This window comes from Carassius gibelio, chromosome A17 (assembly GCF_023724105.1).
Source record: "Carassius gibelio isolate Cgi1373 ecotype wild population from Czech Republic chromosome A17, carGib1.2-hapl.c, whole genome shotgun sequence".
Classification (NCBI taxonomy): domain Eukaryota; kingdom Metazoa; phylum Chordata; class Actinopteri; order Cypriniformes; family Cyprinidae; genus Carassius; species Carassius gibelio.
In genome coordinates, this window is record NC_068387.1 from 8,137,773 (window position 1) to 8,158,327 (window position 20,555).

The 20,555-nt window shown below is 39.5% G+C and overlaps 1 protein-coding gene across 4 annotated transcripts; it reads left to right on the plus strand.

The window, feature by feature from the left end:
* The first annotated feature begins 87 nt into the window (after positions 1-87).
* On the plus strand, positions 88-17,346 carry reep1 (receptor accessory protein 1). Of its 4 annotated transcripts, none has more exons than XM_052530682.1 (7): positions 103-543; positions 2,420-2,492; positions 2,584-2,660; positions 2,800-2,920; positions 3,518-3,631; positions 7,237-7,417; positions 14,278-17,346. In XM_052530682.1, exons 1-7 carry the CDS (start codon positions 512-514, stop codon positions 14,283-14,285), a joined length of 606 nt encoding a protein of 201 aa, XP_052386642.1. In that variant the 5' UTR covers positions 103-511; the 3' UTR covers positions 14,286-17,346. The 4 variants fall into 4 exon arrangements, with proteins under 4 accessions (XP_052386643.1, XP_052386642.1, XP_052386641.1 ...); XM_052530681.1 differs by having other exon boundaries at positions 105-543; positions 14,267-17,346; XM_052530684.1 differs by lacking the exon at positions 103-543 and adding an exon at positions 579-1,461 and having other exon boundaries at positions 14,267-17,346.
* Positions 17,347-20,555: the final 3,209 nt, after the last annotated feature.

Below are 20,555 nucleotides of genomic sequence, written 5' to 3' on the forward strand. Positions count from 1 at the left end.
TCGCCACGACGGATATGGGAATCACAAAGTTACGTCGCTGGAACGTTATTTGGGACGTCGCTGCAACGAATATGGTCTGGTCCAGTTACGTCGTCACAACGTAACTGTGTTAGCTGGGCTCAGATTTGGTAGATGTTAGTATGATTCAGCCGGAATGCTTTTGCAGCTTGTTGTCAGAAGACTATTTAAAAGAGTTCATTTTTGTCTGTACAGTTTTGGTGTCAGGCAGAAATCATATGAATCCTAATGTTACACACCAGCATTTGAGGCACGTGAAAATGCTGTGTGGATAGGCAGCTCGCTAGGCTGCCTATCCAACCCATCCAATTACTTATTGGCTAGTATATTATTTTTGTCCGTTATGTTTATTATTTTTGTCCTTTATCTATAAACCCCTCACGTTCATATCAGAGCGCCTGCGCGGACGCGTCTGTCCTGTCCAGCGATAAATGCCGACTCCAGTCTCGAAGGAAACTCCTCCCTGTCGACAACACGCCGCTCTCAAAGCGCAATGGTCTCCTGGATTATTTCTAGGCTTGTGGTGTAAGTCTTTATTCTGCTCTTGAAAATTCAGTGCGTAATCTTTATATGAATATGTGGTTTTTCAGCCTTTTTTAATGCGAAAACGCAAGGGTTTCTGGGGCACCTCTTAATTCTAGATTGAATGAAATCACATATGGTTATGCATCCGGCCTGATTCATTCTGGTTAGTCTTTAGATTATTAATATTTACATGTTGAAAGGCTATTACAAAGGGGTTACAAGCTATTGGATATTGATGGTTCCCCATAATAAGAATCTGACACCGGTGACACGGTGAATTATGCAGGATATAAACCCGTTTTTGAAGCAATTCGTATTATATAACACTTTTAAATGCAGAATCCTGAATTTATTGTGAATGCACAATAGAGTGTTAATATTGAGGCATTGTTTAGAGTCGTACATACAGTAGAGCAGCTCTTCGATGTGTCATAAAGACAATGGGATGGTCACCAGCTGATGGTCGCTGATATGTTTATTTTTCCTTATCGCAATTTTGTTTAATTGACATTCTTTTACGTGCGCATCTTGATGTATTCCATGTAAATGTCTTAGTTTTGTTTAATTAAGGCTTCAGTCGTTCGATTCATTTTAGATCACAATATCCGATGACATTGCACATATGCAAACACTTGAGCTGTATGTGAATATGACGGCAAATCAATGCTATTACAACAAACGCAACAAACCGGGTTTTTTGCTTGGCGTGTCCTAGATAGTGTGCAGTGGGCTCTGTTTGGTCGGAAATGATTTGTTTTTTTTCGTGGGTGCCTGACGGTGTGGCGGTGGCTCTGGACTCGGTTTGTGGGTCGGTCATTTGATCGGGTCAGACTCAGAGGTGCAGCTGTTGCAGGGCTGGGACTGAGAAAGAGAGGGCACTGGAATAGCCTAGTGCTAAACTGAAATACTTAAACACAGGTGCAGGACACTTCTTTTGGTTATCTAGCACTTTCCAATCACCCATTTAACCTAGCATAGTCAACGGTGTTCTGTCCCATTTGCTTCTGATCTTTCTTTGCGCCCTTGGTCTACTTTTATCAAGCATGCAGAATGTAAACCTGCAACATAAACGGGGTCGTGCAGATATTTTGCCTGTTTATGTATTACAGTGGCGTTACAATAGGCTAGAACTGGAAGAATAATATTCTGGGCCTACTAAAAGGCCGTTATCTCAAAATTCAATAATGGATAGGGAGTGGAGCGGTTTCCTTTCAGGGAATTGGTGGGCCTAGATGGAAATAATCAGTGGCCATTTTTATGTCATTTTGTAATACTGAAATGATATAATACTTGTCATTCATTTCTGTGACAAATAAACCCTACATTATCTTAACTGTTTTCTGAGATTTGAGTACATGCACGGATGAGGTAATACAAAGCATTTTGCTGAATTTCGTGGTAGGGGAGACTGGGGTTACTCGATTTTCTTGAGGTTAATATTTTCTCAAGATAAGTGTATTATTGAATGTCAGTAACCCACTAATATTGATTTAATTGAAATCACATTCCATAACGGGGCAAGTGGGGTATACACTATTTGGGGTAAGCTGTCCCGAACTGTATATTGACACAAAACTTGCAAAAAATTGCATTTTAGATTTAAAATGAAATGAAATGTGAAAAGAATACTTACATTTGTTATAAGCTATTTTTAGAGTATTTAGAGTACTTCTATTTATTGACTTATTACATAACTATGAAACATAATAATTCACAAAACGACAAAAAAGGCAACCTTGCATTGTTTTGCTAACAGAATTGAAAATACAACAAATGAAACCCATGTCAAATACACTTGTTCTGAGAAAATACCCTTGTCCTATTCTGTTTGTTATCTACTTATTTATCTTATGAATGATTGTTACATTTCTTACAGGCTCATATTTGGTACCCTTTACCCAGCATACTCCTCTTATAAAGCTGTTAAATCAAAAGATGTGAGAGAATATGTAAGTACAGCTCTGATATATTGTCATCAGTTGAGAATAATGACTTAATGTTTATTTGTCTGCTGATTCAATAAATGTATTCTGATTACAGGTGAAATGGATGATGTACTGGATAATATTTGCACTTTTTACTTCAGTTGAAGTGGTTACTGATATCTTTTTGTGCTGGTGGGTACAATGTGCCATTGCTTTTCTTATATCCTTTTGTTAGGAATTACTCATATTTTTCTTTCTGCTGATGCATATGACGGTTTAACATGGGCTGTGACCAGCATGACACATGATTGTCTTTTATTGTCTTTTCAAGGCTTCCATTCTACTATGAACTCAAAATCGCCTTTGTGGTTTGGTTACTTTCTCCATACACAAAAGGATCCAGTGTGTTGTATAGAAAATTCGTCCACCCTACACTGTCCTCTAAGGAGAAGGTACAGTATTTGATCTGTTCACTGTTCATTTTTATTTTTCTGTTCTGTTGATCTTTTTTTACCCTGTCTAAACATAAAATGAAATCAAATTATATATTTAAAATGATATACAGAACTTTCACTAATAGCCTACATAGCCAATTAAATATTCTAATATTCTTAATGCTAAACAAACTAGCAATCATCATCCTTATCAGCTGTGGAGAATCTCAATTTACCAGTGTTTTTAATGCTAAGAAGAGAGTTGCTGGTATTGAGGAGGAAGGACATTTGACATCTTTTCCTGTAACCTCCTTGAGTTGATTTCCGTGGTTGACAGAGGATGAGCGGTGGTGGAGGAAATGGTACTGTTATTTTCCACTGTCTTTTCCTCTGTTCTTTATTCTTGGGGCAGGAAATTCGTCAGAAGGACAAACTAAGGGCAAATGGATCTGACAAACACACTTGATAACAAAGAGAAAATTAAACCTTTTTAAATGTTCTTTTGCTCATAGAAAGTGAAAAGTGATGCTGATCTGAACGTATACAATGGAATGTTTGGAACAGTACCATTCCTCATACAGCTGATGTGAAATGTTCTTTATGACTCTCTCTTAGGACATCGATGAATACCTTTGCCAAGCAAAAGATAAAAGCTACGACACCCTGATGCAGTTTGGAAGGAAAGGCCTGAATGTGGCGGCAACAGCTGCTGTAACTGCTGCCACTAAGGTAGTATCTAATACCCTGCATCCCAATGTTCAAACTATCCATCCTAAATAGTATGTGAGATAAGTGTGTCCCAAAGCATAGTATATTGAAAATAATATTTCAAAAGTCCACGGTTAGTCAACTATTTCAATTAGATTTGTGTGTATCCATGCACAGTCTAATGGCTAATGTTACCCACAATCCATTGCGCTTAATGACCCAGTTCTGGCAGATCAGCATTCTACTTCTTTTCTCTGCAATACATCAGGAAGTTAAGTTAAATTAAATGTGTAAGATGTTAACACATTTAGTGTACAGTGACAGGATGCATGTATTGCGACAGAGCAGGCCATTACAGACGCTAATGTATGACATGATAATATGTCCCAAAGCTTGCCTACTTTCCTACTACACGCTCAAAAGTGTGTACTTTTTCTTCACCAAAAGAGAACATATTTTAAGGGCATAATATAAGTAGGCTCATTGGGACACAGCAATACTGTTACCAGTACATTCATTATCCTCAGTCACCAGCCCAGTCCACTGCGAACTACATTTCCCAGAATCCCTTCTGGTTTCATCTCTCCACGTATGACGACTTACCTGGCTACTTTCTTGGATACTTATCTGTCTTCAGTCAGTCTTTAGTTCCAGACTTCACAAAGCGTTCACCGCATACCCGCCAGAATTTGCAACATACCAAGAACTGTTTATGATCAAGCTAAGGGCTATCTATCTTCATCTAATTATATATTCACCTGTTTACCATGCTGCTTCTCTGAAATACCTGTGAATAAAGACTTTGTTGTTGACGTCGTCTCTGAATCTTCTCCTTCTGTACTTGTGACAGAAGACCAGACCAGCAGCCATGATTTCAGTGGCAGTCACCACAGAGAATATTCTGTGTTCCATTTACCAAAATGGCTGCCGCACAGAAGGATATGTGGAGGAATTCCTCCAGTATTGTCATTTAACTTTGTGGGATGACAGAGTCCTGATAGATTCGTTTTGGAGTGGACTAGATAAGACTTTCTCTACATGGATACCGGTGGGAGATTCTGGCATCAATCTTGAATGGTATTTAGATAATGTGCTCCTCATATATGGTCGGTGTGGTGGAGCAGGACAGCTCCAAGAAAGCAGCCCCTGTGAATCAGATTTCTAAATTGAGGGATCTTTCTATCATGTCTGTCTGAAGGGACTGGAAGCCCAGTTCAGTCATTCCAGGTCTGTCCAATTCTAAGTAGAAGAGACGGTCCTCAGCGGCTCCACCCCTGACCCTGAGTCTGCTCCAGTGTCAGCCCCAGCCAAGGAGTGCAGTATAGAGATGGCTCCATTCCCGGAGTTCAGGCACAAGTCTGCTCCAGTCCTTAAATTCATTTAAGAGTCCGCTCCAGAATTCTCTCCAGAGTCCACTCCAGTGTTGGCTCCACCCCCTAAATCTGCGCCAGTCTCAGCTCCAACCAATGAGCACAGTCCACAAATGGTTCCATTTCCGGAGTTCAGGCACAAGGCTCCAGACTTTGAATTCAGTAAAAAGCCGCTCCAGAATGCTCTCTAGAGTCTGCTCCAGTGTTGGAAATCTGTGTAAATCTACATGGGTTGACACCTCTATCCCCTGAATTGACATCAGAGCCTTCTCATAACTTTGTAATAACTCACCATTTAAGTCCATTCCTTGAGTCAGTACGCAAATTTCTTCCAGACTGTAAACCTCTCCAGAGCACACCCCCAGATTGGCTCCGGCCCCTGACCAGAGTCCTGTGATGGCCCCAGCCCTTATTATCCCTAGTTCTGTGCCTGCTCTTGTCCCTGAGCTCAGCCCACTGCCACTCTCTTCCCAGAGCTCCGCCTTGTAACCTTTCAACCACCAGAAACCTCAATTAACAAGGCAACCAAATCAGAATCTCCAGCAATCATGAGTGCTAGACCTGAAGGTCCTGAGGTCATGGCCTGTAGGGTAGTACCCAATCACTTTGTTCCCCACCTGGAGGAATCAGAGTCCCTTCTCTCACAGATTGTTCTCCCTGTTATGGCAGTAGCCATAACGTGTGTTTGGGACACACACCGCCCTACCACTCGTAGTGAAGTGGAGGTGTTAGCTCCCAAATTACCTGTTTGTCCTGATATGACCACGGAGGTCGTTCATGAGTTTTTGGTCTGTCATTTGGTAACCCAAGAAGGCAACCTTGGGTTATTTGGTTACCCAGAAGTGGCCACAGCTGCCAACAGAATCTCCTGTTCTCCTATCTCCTGTCTGTCGAGACCAGCCCTCCAGATGTCTCTTTGCCGGTCCTCCAGACAGTCCCAAGTCAGCCAGCCCTCCAGACCATTGTTAGCTTCTCTGTGCTTTAAATTCCACTCCTTCCAGATTTGCCCTGGTGGTTTTCTGCCCTGCTGTCGAGGTCTTTTGCACAATCTCCGCTGTTGTGTTGGTCACCTGCTATCCCATAGGGTTCTTTAGTCCCATCTACACTACTCTGGTGGGCATCTGCTCCACCATGAGGATCTTCAGTTCCTTCTATCACAGTCCCAAGTCACCAGTCCATTCACTATCCTCAGTCACCACCCCAGTCTACAGGGAACTACATTTCCCAGCATCCCTTCTGGTCTTATCTCTCCACGTATGACGACTTACCTGGCTACTTTCTTGGATACTTATCTGTCCTTAGTCAGTCTTTAGTTCCAGTCATCACTAAGCCTTTACCACATACCCGGCAGTACCTGCAAGCAGCAAATAACTGGTTATACTCCAACTAAGTGCTATCTATCTTCTTTGAATTATATACTCACCTGTTAAATATGCTGCTTCTCTGAAATACCTGTGAATAAAGACTTTGTTGTTGATGTTATCTCTGAGTCTACTCTTTTTGTACGTGTGACAGTTCCCTTGTTGTTAGAGGAAATGGCACTTTCCACAAAAATGGTACAAAGGCTTTTGCGTAAATTAAGCTATGTCTCAGTAAATGTTACCTTCTTTGGGGCAAAATGGCTTTGGGACAATATTGGTTTGTATATATTTATAAAATTATTTTTTCAATAAGTTAAATTAGAGAAAAATATATGTATTTAATAATTTCTTCTTACAATAACTCTATGCAGTCAACACTACAATTCATGTTAAAACTGAAATAATCGGTCCAAATCATGGTAATTATCAGGTGTCATAATTTTTATAGACCAATTCTTTTTTTAAATAGGTGAAAATCATGCGTTAACAGAATCTCGTCCCTACAGTGAATTAAATATCAGTTAAACAATATCTCAAATTATGAGTTTAATTGTTAAGGCTAGATATGTTAAATAATACTTTATCCAATAGTTCTATCTCTAAAGAACATGGTATATATAGCTCAAAAGTATAATTTTAATATGGCACTTTTGGGTGTAGTTTAATGTATCCCGTATTGACTGGTTGTTAGTTTACATGAGAAGATATGTGTTTCTTTTGAAGTCAATATTTACTATATTTTATGCCTTTTTATCATTTTAGCAGTAGGCATAAACAAAACCTATATACTTTGTGTATAAACAAAGCAGATTGTTGATGATAGCCTAAAACACAGCATGAGGGTATTTAGACCATCGTAAAGAGTTCCATCTGACTCTCCATGTTCTCGATCCAGGGCCAAGGCGTTCTCTCCGAGCGACTCCGCAGTTTCAGCATGCAGGACCTGTCAGACCTGTCATCATTCCAGGAAGAGGGCCAGGCAAAGAATGCAAGTTCTGTAACTACTCAACCTGCAGCCGCACAGCACAGAACACACACTATGATGCGCAGCAAATCAGAGGCTGGTTACAGCAAGGGTAAGCAAAGCCAAGCCAAGCCACATTTTCAGTGCTGTATTTCTCTTATCCCTTTGAAGAAGATCCTACTATCAGCCAACCAGATTTCTGCTAATCCTGTTTTGTTTAGCTGCTGCTCTTAATCATCCATTACATGTAATTGATCCTTAACTTAAGTTTTGTAGCTCTGCCAATGTCCTGGGTAAATGTTTGATTAGGAAATTGTTTATTATTGTCTAGTCTTTATTTTGTGTGCATTACAATGAAAGGATCATAGAGAAGCATTTATTTATCTTAAAGGATAGTTCACCATAAAAAAATAGAATTCTTTAAAGTCATGTTGTTTCAAACCAATATGAGTTTCTATGAGGAGAAGGAGGAATTTGCCTCATCTGCTTCAGTCCAAGTCAGATTTAAGAGGCGTGCCCCTGAGGCACAGCAATGAGCCAGCTGCTAGCTTGTTGTGACTAGCCTGCTAAATTACTAACTAGTGCTTGGTGTTTCATGGCAATAGTCAGCTGAGTGAGTCTCCGATGAGTCTTGACACTCTCACCTCAGGTCACGACTAGCATTCGGTTACAGTGAGTCATAGGAGAGACATGGCTGTCTAAAATGGCAGTGAAAGATGATTCAAGATTGTTTGATGGATGAGAGACATTGTTACACAACATAAATTATAAGGCTTATTCTACCAAAATGTCAGAATTGAAAATGCTAGCTGCTTAGCTGACACATCTTTGTTATTGAATAACTTGTTGTTATTGTTTCTTGTTATTGATCTTTTCTGCTGGTAAAAGGTTCTTTATAGTGAAAAAAAGTTATTTAAATTAAAATGTCATTCTAAGAAAAAAAGAAATAAGAACTGGAAATAGAAACCTCAGTGCTAAAACCCAGGTTTGGATTTTTAAGAGTGTTAGAGTAATGTTTGCTTTATAAACATTTCTTACTGTTTATTTCATCAGAATTATTGTACTTTTAACATAAGTAAAAACCCCAAAAATGTCAACACGCAAGGTTTGCTCACAGATTTAGCTGAAGCAAACAGTGCAAATGCTGTTGTGAAAACAGAACCTATTAAACTATTATTTGAGCCGAATATTTAGAGCATGTGCACATGGTTGCCATGTTGGAAGGCCTAAGTAAACCACTGGGTGGAAGATTTATTGATATAAAAGAAAACCTTGTTTCAGAATAAATAGGCTATTTAACAAGCAACTATCGCATTTGATTATGCTTAGTAAATATAGAGAAGCATGATTAAAATCATGGTGCAGCCCAGTCTTAACTGAACCAACACTGAACTGACTTGATCTATGTAATGACACTGTTGTCTTTTAGAGCTGCTTTACAGAACAATCAGAATGGTCTTCATTAGTTGAGTTTTCATAATTGATTTAGCTGGTTTCCTGTTAATCACTGTGAAACTGCTTTGTCACAATCTGTATTGTATGAAGTGCTATAGAAATAAAAGTTGACTTGACCTTTGAGCACCCCCTTACAGTGGACCATATTTTGTTGTGTTGATGGTACTGTGACTTCTCCAGAATCTAACAGGTCAGATGTCAGCTGACCAGGAATCAAATGGGTTGAGATTTCTTTTGTAGATGTTGGTCAGAGTAGCCCTGCCCTTTAAAGAACTGAGTTTGCTGCTTAAAAGAATTGTCTGATGTGAACCATGCCTTGAACAAAAAAACTGCAAGAGTGCAAGAATGCCATAATGTCATACTTTGATTCATTTCAATATTCCTATAGTTAAGATCATGCTACTTCCTTTTATACATGTGTGGATGGACAAGAGTAGCATCTAAACACACACACTACAATAACACATTTAGAAAGAATTGTGATGTAAAACTGTGTACGAGCACTTACAATTGTAACCTTTTTTTCTTGTAATTGTAATTTTAGATATATATTTTTTTAATTTCTTGTATTTGAAACATCTTTCTTGGACTTAAATTATTTTAATTGCAGCTTTGTCTCACAATTCCAACTTTATTTCTCTTAATCTCATATTCTTAATTCTGACTTTGTATCTTACAATCACTTTATTTTGATTTCTAAAATATCTTAACAATTATTTTAATTTTAGTTTTTACTCTAATGCTGTACCTGAGTCTGCAGCGTGAGGATTCAGTTGCAGCTTGATTAAAACCAGATCAATGGTGAACAGAGTCACGCAGCCATAAGGGAGAGACAGGAGTGTAAACAATAACTGGCAGTTGTCAGGGCATGTTGCACAAGCAACAATAATGTGCAGTGAGTGCAAGTAAGTGAGTAACCTTTATAGTGCTCCTGATGAAGAACAAGTGTGTGTAATTAGTTCAAGGTATGGGTCTTGTGGGAAATGAAGTCTATGGTGAGAATTGACCTGTTTAGTGACAGAGCCCCCCTCCTTAGGAACCATAAAGAGGGTGGAACTGGAGGTACCAGGGGTCCGACTGACAGAGACAGAGCCATGGAAAGAGAAGCCCAAGGCGAAGACAAAGAGCCATAGAGCCAAGGTGACACTGAGGGAACAGAGGACCAAGGGAGAGCCAATGGCTCTGGCGACAGAAGCATAGGCAGGGATCCAGAATGCCCCGGTGGAGCCGGAGCAACCAAAGATCAAATTGGAGCTGGAAGGAAAGAGGAGCCTAACAGAGCTTGAGGGATGAGGCAAAGCCAGAGGAGTGTAATCCAGAGGGCAGGATGACCGACTGGAGCCGGGGGATGAGAAAGTCTGGCAGAACTGGTGGACTGATGGACTATGGTGGAGATGAAGGAGCTTGGATGCTAAACATCGCCAATAGGTCGACGAACCAAAGTGAAGTCCTGGTCTTGAAGGCCGAAGACGGAGATCTACGATCCTTCACTCCTGGTGTACCTGGAGGCTGGATGTCCTGAAGGGGATCCTGACCACTAACCACCCTCGAAGGATGACCTGAGGGACAGACAGACAACAGCAGAGACAGGACAAAAAACATTACGGCAGAGGAGGAGGGAGAGGGATGTTGAGTGGGACAAAATAATCACAGTTTCACAATTAGTCTATTTATCCATGTAACAATATACAAAGGAGAGAGAAGAAAAAAAAAGATTATTTCGGTTCCTAGACACGCTGCCACTCGGCCCTCCACCAGCTATGTGAACTCTACTGTGGTGCCCCTCCACATCGTGCCGGTCAGCAGCAAGTTCGTCCGTCCGTCCCCTGTAACTCCAGCCCACCACCTTGAGCGTCCACGCTGCCAGACTGCTACGCCCTGCTTGATGGCACCGTGGATTCACCCCAGCGGCGAGGGATCTTCGGCAATACATCCCTACATCCTCCCGGGTTTCGGCACCAGTGTAACAATATAAAAACTTCACAATCACGGGAAGAAGGAGGCGGGAACCGGCGAACATTCAAATTAAACTTTTAATACCAAAATAAACACAAAACAGCACGACAGCCCCTCACAGACGACTGCAGCACACAAACAAAACCAAACACAAAATAAAACCCAGGCCTGGTCCTCTCTCGTCACTGTCGTCGCTCCTCTTTTGTATCCTTCCAGTCTTCTCCGTGGGACTCAAGACCGGTGAGTGGAGCAGGTGTCGCTCATTTACGATCATCACTCCACTGGCCTCGCTCCGTTCCCATGGCTCTCGGCCCCGCCCCACTCATCACAATCCACAATGAACAGGTGTGAAGTTCATAATCGGCCTCCTTGGCTGCTGTAGAGTAGCAAACAGAGTCCAAACAACAGCCAAGAGATCGGGGCAGACAGCAGAGAATCCAGAAATGATAAACAATCCAGGTATTACACAGAGAAGCAATCCACAATAGAGAAACACTTAGTATCGGACAAGCAACAATACTGCGCACTGAGTGCAAGTTAGTAACCTTTATAGTGTTCCTGATGGAGAACAGGTAGATAGATGGAGAACAGGTTGACAAGGGGATTTGAAATGATACTAAGATGGCATCGCAAACTGAGAAGAACCACATTTTTAGAGTTAAAGTCCGCACACGGTGAAGAGCTGTGGGATTTCAGTCTGCTCTGGAGGCCTACACCATGACCGACCCCCACTACTGAATCTTGCCCACAGCAGAGGTGCCACAAGCGGTGTGAGAGGAAGCGGAAGAGGGGTAAGCACAGAGGTATCTGGGATAGGATAACGGCTAACTCACACAGGCCAGCTATCCCCACCATCATACTGGCTAACGTACAGTGTACAGTGGCTACAGTGGTTCATGTAGGTTGTCTACAAACCGGAAGGTTGGTGGTTCGATCCCGGCTCCACCTGACCAAGTGTCCTTGAGCAAGACACCTAACCCCAGCTGCTCCCGACGAGCTGGATGGCGCCTTGAATGACTGGCAGTCGGTGTGTGAATGAGTGAGTGGATGGGTGAATGTGAGGCAAATTGTAAAGCGCTTTGGATGGCCATGTGGTCTGTTGAAAGCGCTATATAAATGCAGTCCATTTACTAATGTACGCTCTTTGGACAATAAGCTGGACTACATTTGACTACTACACTCAACTCAGAGGACTGTAAGAGAGTGTTGTGGAATTGGGAACCACTGGGCTACATCATGTGTCATTCACCAGCGAGAAAACTTTAAAAGTACTTCAATACCATGAGGAAAGATCCGGTTGTGGATGTTTGTCTGCCATTCTAGCTCTGTCTGCACATTGTGTGTGTGAATATGTTAATGATGTATTCTGTCTGTGCTAACAGGGTGCGCAGAAGTATGCAGATACATATTTTGACAGGCAGGTAAGAACGTACATTTCTTGGTCCTATGCCTTCCACAGAATATATAAATTAAGATAAATGAATATAAACCTTTTATTGATTGCTATCGGGATGTGAAGAGACTTCCAACCGGTATAACAAAAAAAATTTCTGAAGACGATCGCCTATTGCACCTTTAAAGAGTGTGTTCCCAAAAATACACCAATACATTGACTTTCCAACATGAGGGAACAACACTTTGTTTACACTACACAGAGAGGAGCTTACAAGGACATACCCCTTTCCCACCTCAGTGCCTCAGACCACATCATTGTCAGGCTAATGCCTGCATACAGACTACTCATTAAAGTCACCAAACCAGTTCACAAACAGATACAAGTGTGGCCGGAAGTGTCGTCAGAGGCTCTTCAGGACTGCTTTGACACCACTGACTGGAATATGTTAAAGCAGGCTGCTACATACAATAACACCAGAGACCTCCAAGGGTAGTCACTGCCTACATCACCAAGTGTACTGATCTGTGACTGTCCGGGCCAACCAGAAGCCATGGATGACAGCCACTCGACCTATAACGCCATCGCCACTGCACTCCATTCAGCACTCGCACATCTGGACAAAAAAGACTCATATCTCAGAATGCTGTTCATATACTTCAGTTCAGCATTCAAGACAATCATCCCTCAACAGCTCATCCACAAACTGGTCCAGCTGGGGCTCAACACTTCGCAGTGGATCTGGCTGTTGGACTTTCTGACTGGAAGACCACAGGCAGTATGGGTCGCCAGCAACACATCCGGCACCATCACACTGAACACTGGGGCCCCCCAAGGATGTGTGCTGAGCCCCCTCTTCTTCACTCTGCTGACCCACAACTGCACACTATCACACAACTCCAACTTCTTTATTAAGTTTGTGGATGACATGACTGTGGTGGGTATCATTAGCAACAGAGATGAGACAAACTACAGGAGCGAGGTGAGCCGTGTTGTTGTGCAGTGACAACAATCTCTCTCTGAATGTGGAGAAGACCAAGGAGATTTTTGTTGACTTCAGGAGAGTGCACACTCGACAAGCTCGACAAGGCCAATCATCATTGCCAAGAAAGCACAGCAGTATCTCTACTTCCTCCGCAAACTGAGAAGAGCCAAGACCCGGTCATCAACATGTGCACCTTCTACAGAGGCACCATCGAGAGCTATATCCCTGTGTGGTATGGAGCCTGCAACATGTCTTGACGCAGGTCACTTCAACACATAATGAGAAGTTCATTGGTGTCTCTCTCCCCTGCCTCCAGGACAGTTATGGAACCAGTCTCACCCATAAAACCCTCTGCATTGCAGGGTTGTCTACACTAAATGTGTCAAAAGCAAAAGTCCCAAATGAATTTTGTCCTGTTTTCAGTAGTAGTGTAAGTGTGTAGAGTACTGCATTTTTCTTGTCCAATGTGGAGAGTTTCAATGATTTTAATGGATTTACTTTGATTTTGTCGCATCACTTGTGTCCCGTGTAAACAATATTTGAGAAATAGGCGTTTTAATAGATTGATAATATATATATATATATATATATATATATATATATATATATATATATATATATATATATATATATATACATACCACTACCTAACTGACTGAAAACAGGCCTTTGTACACAAAGCATATTCAATCAGGCATTTTCAAATCATGTTTGTCTGTCCTTAGACTGTCATATCACAGAAATATGTGCCCTTGCTCATATTGGCCTGATCTTGTGATCAAGTAAACATGAAGTGTGCATCACTCTCTGATTTGACCTGCTGGTTTCCCTTACGAAAGGAAAATATATTTACCAATATATTTCTTAAAATATATTGTGATATATTGTAATATATTATTTTCCCTTTTTATTTTCTAATATTTTATATATTTGAATACATTTAATTATATATTGATGATACATATATTATATAATATATTGCAAAATATACAAATGATTACCGCTTTCAATTTATTGCAATATATTGGAAAAAATAAATATATATAAGAATATATGCCTAATATATTACATTATATTTTCCAATATACTGCAATATATTTTTGTTTCATAAGGGATTACTGATGGACTGGTTTGTTTGATATATTCTCACAAGTCTCTTCTTTCTCTCTCAGCCTCCTCCTAGGACCCTAAGACCCGTCACCCGATCCAGATCAAAGAACGCCCTCTCTTTGGACACTGAAGCCATGTGACTGTGCATATACTCCAAGAGCGCTTTAGCTGTCTTACCTGCAACATGAGAAGACGCAACGAGGGAAGGCAGAGAAAAAAAAAAGGAATGCAGCCAAAATGTTCAAATATTCAAAAGCAGCCTTGCTCTATGATGAGGTAACCAAAGCAATGCGCAACCTTTCGCTTCTGATCTTTGACACTCAAGAGGGAGGGTATTAATTTAGGTAACACTTTCACTTGCATACTACTGCTCTGAGACACTTTGGGGGTTATTAAACTTGTTTTATATATATTTATGGTATGTTCGAGTGTCGACTGTTTGATTTCTTGGTATGATTTTGGGAGAAACAAACACATGCATGTCCCTCTGATCTCGTGTCTCCAGTCACCCAACCATAATCACTGCACACAGTCATAATACTTACTGTTTATGAACATATTTTATTTTTAGGGGGACTGTGCTCATTTTGTGTTGCCCAAAGCCCCCTCAATGACTACTGAGTAGCAAGGTGTTTCAGAATCAGCCTTTCTTAGAACAGAAAGTGAAAAAAAAAATACTGCACTGATGTGGTAGGTGTGTTTGACTGCAAACATAACATTTATTTCATGAATTATGTATCAAAAATTGCAAGGGTTCATCTGCGGAGAGGGACTTTTTACTACAAGCTTGTAGTTGAACCAAATATAGGTATTGATCACAATACCCAATGTGAATTGTGATTTAAAATAGATGGACAAAGTGCAATGTATTTTACAATTCTTGTAACCTTTCAGTAGTTCAGCCATAAACTTAAACTATTGTGCTGTAACATCATATATACATATCAAGTTAATCAATAACCAATAACAAGTTAATGTTGCTAAAAATACACAAAAAACTTTCTAAACAGAAAGAGGCAATTAAGTTGATTCTTACTTTACCTCATTAATTATTAGGTATATTTTATCATTTCAAAACTCAGGACTGATTGATCAACATGGGATTTCATGTTTTCTGAAGCTGAACATTTTCTGTTATTTCTTAGTTTGCTTCTTAAAACCTTTGTTTACAGTTGTTTGATGTTGCATGTATTCACATTGACGAGTTGAATGTGTCTCACATTTTTGGCCTCCACTTTCTGAACGTCTTCAGTATTAAAGTACCTTATCAGAGTTAAGCGGGCATTATTGGTGATTTGGCACAACACAAAGCGGCTTTTTCAGTCAGTGTAGTCGTTTTACTTTTGTAGCATTCACAGATTTAGTCATGAGGAGAAACAAATGTCTGAAAACATATTAGCATGTATCACTAAGAAACTTATAATTTCTGATCACAGTCAAGATTGTTGGATTAACTTGAAAATGCAGTGCATCAACTATCAAACACATAGCAAACACAACTGGATCTTAGAGCACTGTATATTTAGAAAGCTTTCCACAAAGTGTTTAATACTGTGACAATACGATGACAATCCTAGTCTCATAAACACGCTTTGACTTGTTGTATTTGTGATCTTGTAGCTGTTCAAATGATTATATCAAACTTCATGGACAAAATAGCAGGCTCAGGAACAGTTTTTGTCATTTTATCACAAGTGTATTTCAACGTGAACATATCTTCAATGTGAACTAAAAAAAGTCATTGGCATTGTGATTATCTGGTTGGCCTTTTTGTTGGGTTTGTGTTTCCAGTTTTTACAGTGGGATTAAAATGCAGCATTTTCTCTGTGTGAAATTGGTGTGATTTTAAAGTGCTCTGTATTGAACCATCTTTGGCCTTCTACAGTATATAAAAACAGCTGATTGTTGCTTCTCTGAATATTCAGGTCATTCAGTATACAAACTTTACAATTTCATAACATGTGAAGAGCAGTTCAGTTGTGGATTAAGGTAATTTGTCATTTAGTGGGAAAATAGCTATGATTTTAACCCATTTTAAAATATTAATCTCGTGGACAACTTTCTGGATTGTCAATTTTCGAATATGAACGTTAGATGTTACATATGCATGCTTAATCATGTCAGACAAAGATGTTTGTAAATTTCAGGGACTTAAGTAGAGGCTGTGCCTTTAAAGACTGGAAAAGTCCTGGCTGTGGGTTAAACTGACCTTTCATGTATTTTTGAGTTCTTAAAGGGGGGATGAAATGCTCGTTTTCACTCAATATCCTGTTAATCTTGAGTACCTATAGAGTAGTACTGCATCCTTCATAACTCCAAAAAGTCTTTAGTTTTATTATATTCATAAGAGAAAGATAGTCTGTACCGATCTTTCCCGTAAAAACACGACCGGGTGGAGGCGTGACGTGTGGGCGGAGCTAAAGAATCACGAGCTCGAATAGGCTTTTGCGTTGAGAGCGTTTGGAAGCTGTGACATTACCGTGAGGGAAAAAAAAAGATCCAAAACAAACCATGGCTTACAGTCAGATTCAGCCGTTTATTTATGATCCAGAATCAGATCCCGAGGCTGAAACTGAACGAGAGCAGCAGCAGCAACGACTCGCTCCAAGCGGGGCTCGAACCCAGGGCTCTGGCATGGGAGGCAGACGCACTAACAACAAGGCAGAAGTGCCGCAGAAGTGCCTCAGGACCCATATAAGGAAATTCCGCTCCATCTAACGTCACACAGAGCCATACTCGAAAAAAACTTTCTGAAACTTGTGACAAACCGGAAGTATTATTTTTCGAACAGAAATACTCCTTCAAACGTACAACTTAATTTTTGAAACTTTGTCCATGTTTAGCATGGGAATCCAACTCTTTAACAGTGTAAAAAACTCAGTATGCATGAAATAGCATTTCACCCCCCTTTAAGATTAGGAGAGTAAAAAACTCTTTTCGCCATTCTCTTATAACAACGGCTTGCAGCATCTACATAAAAAATTTTCCACAGCTGTCATGTCTGGCAGGCCAGAATATACTGCATCTCATTGCTGGAAGTTGAATAAATCTTGAGTGAAAAAACAGAAGTTGATGTAAAAGAGTGAAATGATCTGTTAAAAAAAATGTATTGGCATTTAGCAATTAAAAGGTGAATGTGAAATGTGTCTTGTGATCTATTTAAACTGAAAAAGATATCAAATATTAACTTTTATTTCCTTCCATGATCTGGTCTAAATAATGGTTGCAAATAATCAACTGTATAATTTTACATTGTCACATTTTCCAGTTTTTATTGCACTAGAATCAACTAGTTTTTCCTAATGAAAGACACCTGTCAGATAGTAAAAAATTGGGCACAAAGAAAACAGAAACACTTTATCCCAAAATAATAAATATTTATCTAATCAGTTAATTCCTTGTAATGAATTTTCAGTGTTTCATCAATCATTTTATTTGAATTAATTTCTTAAATCAATTGTAAACCACTGCATTAAAATTCCTAATATATCTAAATATTCCTGCCATGTTTTTGCTAAAGTTTGTCTCCAACAATACGTGGCCTTTGAAAGAACAATTGAAAGAATTCATTTAGGAGCATTTACACATGAATCCTCAACATGATTTTAAATAGTGAATTCATACTTCATGTCTCTGGTATTTGCTTGAACACTGAATAAGGTTAGGAGGGTTTTACACCTTCAGGTTCACTCTGTCCTGGTATTTCTGGTACGGGTCATTGAGGTACCATTTTCTTCTTTTCCAAAAGCAAGTTTTCATTTTATTACAGAATACATATTCTCTGAGTTGCTGCTTGCCGGCTGCTGACTTCTTCCACAGCTTTTTCTCATATCTAGGCGAAAAACAAGAAGACCAAGTTTCAATTCAGGTGTGTCGGCCGGATTTAAATACTGGACTTTGAAGAGATGATTGTATGACAGCTCTGAATAATATGCCAGCAGGAAATTACCTTTCTCCTCACCCACAGGCCACAGTGTAGCCTGAGAAACCTCTGAACAACCGACTTCACAGACTTCCTCTTGTCTTTCTTGTAATATGTTAAGTTCCTGACTGGCTGGAGCATCAAAGAAGGGATGAGGGGAGTTACTCTGCAGAACGAAAAAAAGGTACAATTAGTAAATAAGGAAATCTTCAGTCATGCAATACAGTGTCTGCCAACAAAGCAGAAAATGCTTTTAGATCGGGGTGACCAACTTCAGTCATGGAGAGCCAGTGTTTCCCTCCTTCAATCCTAATCAAACACACCTGAAGAAGCTAAAAAAAAGGATAAGGGTTATTAGAAAGCCCGCCGCTGCTTTAGAGCATGTAGTATTTGTTGAAAAAAATGCATTAGTTAAATTTCTGTGGCTTGAACCGTGTGATACTGCAAATAAATGGAACATTAAGCAGCATTTTTGTAATTTTTAGCAACATGTATCTGACCTTAAAACTTAAATGGGCACTTTTTATACCTGATAGAGCTCTTGTCAAGGTGGCCGTATTATTAAATCCCACTGATGTATCGACTATGGTGGGGACAAACACGCTGCGAGAACAGCAAAAGGGTCCTACAAAAAAAAAAAAAAAAAAAAAAAAACTAAAATTGATTCCCAGAAATAAAATACAAAATTGAATTTATCAGCTCAATTTATGACATCAAAACTACAGCTTGATATAGAAACACGCAAAGAAGAATACATCCTGTAAATGGATGCTAGCTTTATTCAAATAAATAATAACTTTTTTCAGTCCGATGGGAATATTTATATTTGGTCCTTAGCCGCTTTGGTTTTAATGACCAGGTAATTAGATGTTTAAATTCCCTATACTCCTCTCCTATGGCTATAATTAAAATAAATGGGGACTTATCAAAAAAAAAAATTCTTGAAAGGGGATGTTGACAGGGATGCTCCCTCAGTCCCACTCTTTTCACTCTATTCATAGAGCCTCTGGCACAGGTAATTAGAGAAGACAATGATATAACGAGGGTAGTAATAGGGGACACACAAAATGAGATATGTGCATATGCGGATGACATACTCGAGACACTTACCAGTCCTAATGCAAGTTTGCCTAAATTAGTATCTCTTCTTAAAGAATTTGGTTCATAATTGGATGACAGTCCCTCTTAATATCTGGCACAAACTACTTAAAAATATAAGGAAATTTATGAATATTACGTTGGGTGAAATTTGATACCGATTTCACACCAGCTGGACTGGACAGTAGATTTAAACACTGGACTAATTCAGGTATCAACTTCGTACTGTATGCTATCCTCCACTGACGGTTTGGATACTTTAAAAAAAACTCATGGATACATAGAATTTAGGGAAGGAAGATTTTTTTCAGATACCTTTAACTGAGACACCACTTTGATAAACATATTAAAACTACTGGAAAGAAGGGAAAAGACCTGATTAGGGTATTCATTGATGCATATGAGGGTAATACTAACAGAAAACTGATGTTTACAGTTAGACAGGGGACTTTCAACAATGTATGTAAAAAAAAAAAAAAAAAAAAGAGGCTGGAGAAAGAAGCTAACATAAAGATAAGCGAAGATGACTGGTCCAATATATGCAGGACACAATCTACCACTTCTAGCTCAGGTTTGTGGAGGGAACTCTTTAAGATTCTTTATAACCCCTAATATAAAAAAGACACAGAGTAACAATCCTGAACATGGTCAGTGTTGGAGAATGTATGGTAATATGTCTGCTGGTCACTTCCATATCTTTTGGGAATGCCCTATTATTTCTTTGTATTGGATAGAGGTGATGGAGGTAATTAGATCAATATTCGGTTCAGAGGTTGAGTTTAATTTCAGTGTTATATATTTAGGAAATCTACCAACAGGGCTGAGAAAGACCGATAGATATCTGTTACAAATACTTTTAGCAGGTAGCAAGAAAACAATATCTAGGAAATGGCTAAGTAAAGATTCCCCAACAATTAATGAATGGATAGAAATAGTTAAGGAAATTTATGTAATGGAACATTTGACTTTCTCTCTGAGATGTGCCCGAAAGAAATGTGAAGCATACTGGAAAAAATGGATATCGTATCTGAATACAAACTGAGATGTATATGCCTTTATTTATTTATTTATTTTCATTTTTTATTTATTTTTTCACAAATGTATTCAGGAAACCTGGGGTCTTGATTTGCAAGAATTTGCAGAGCGACCTCCAGTGGAAGAGGTTTGGAATAACTGTCCTAGAAGAGAGACAGCTATGATGGTTAGCTGGATTTAAACTAGTCCTGGAAAAAGTGTTGATACCTGCAGTTTGACTTTTGAAAAATGATTTATAGTCTTTGATTAATGTTAATATGAGATAAGATTAAAAAGATTGATTTGTGTAAAATTTA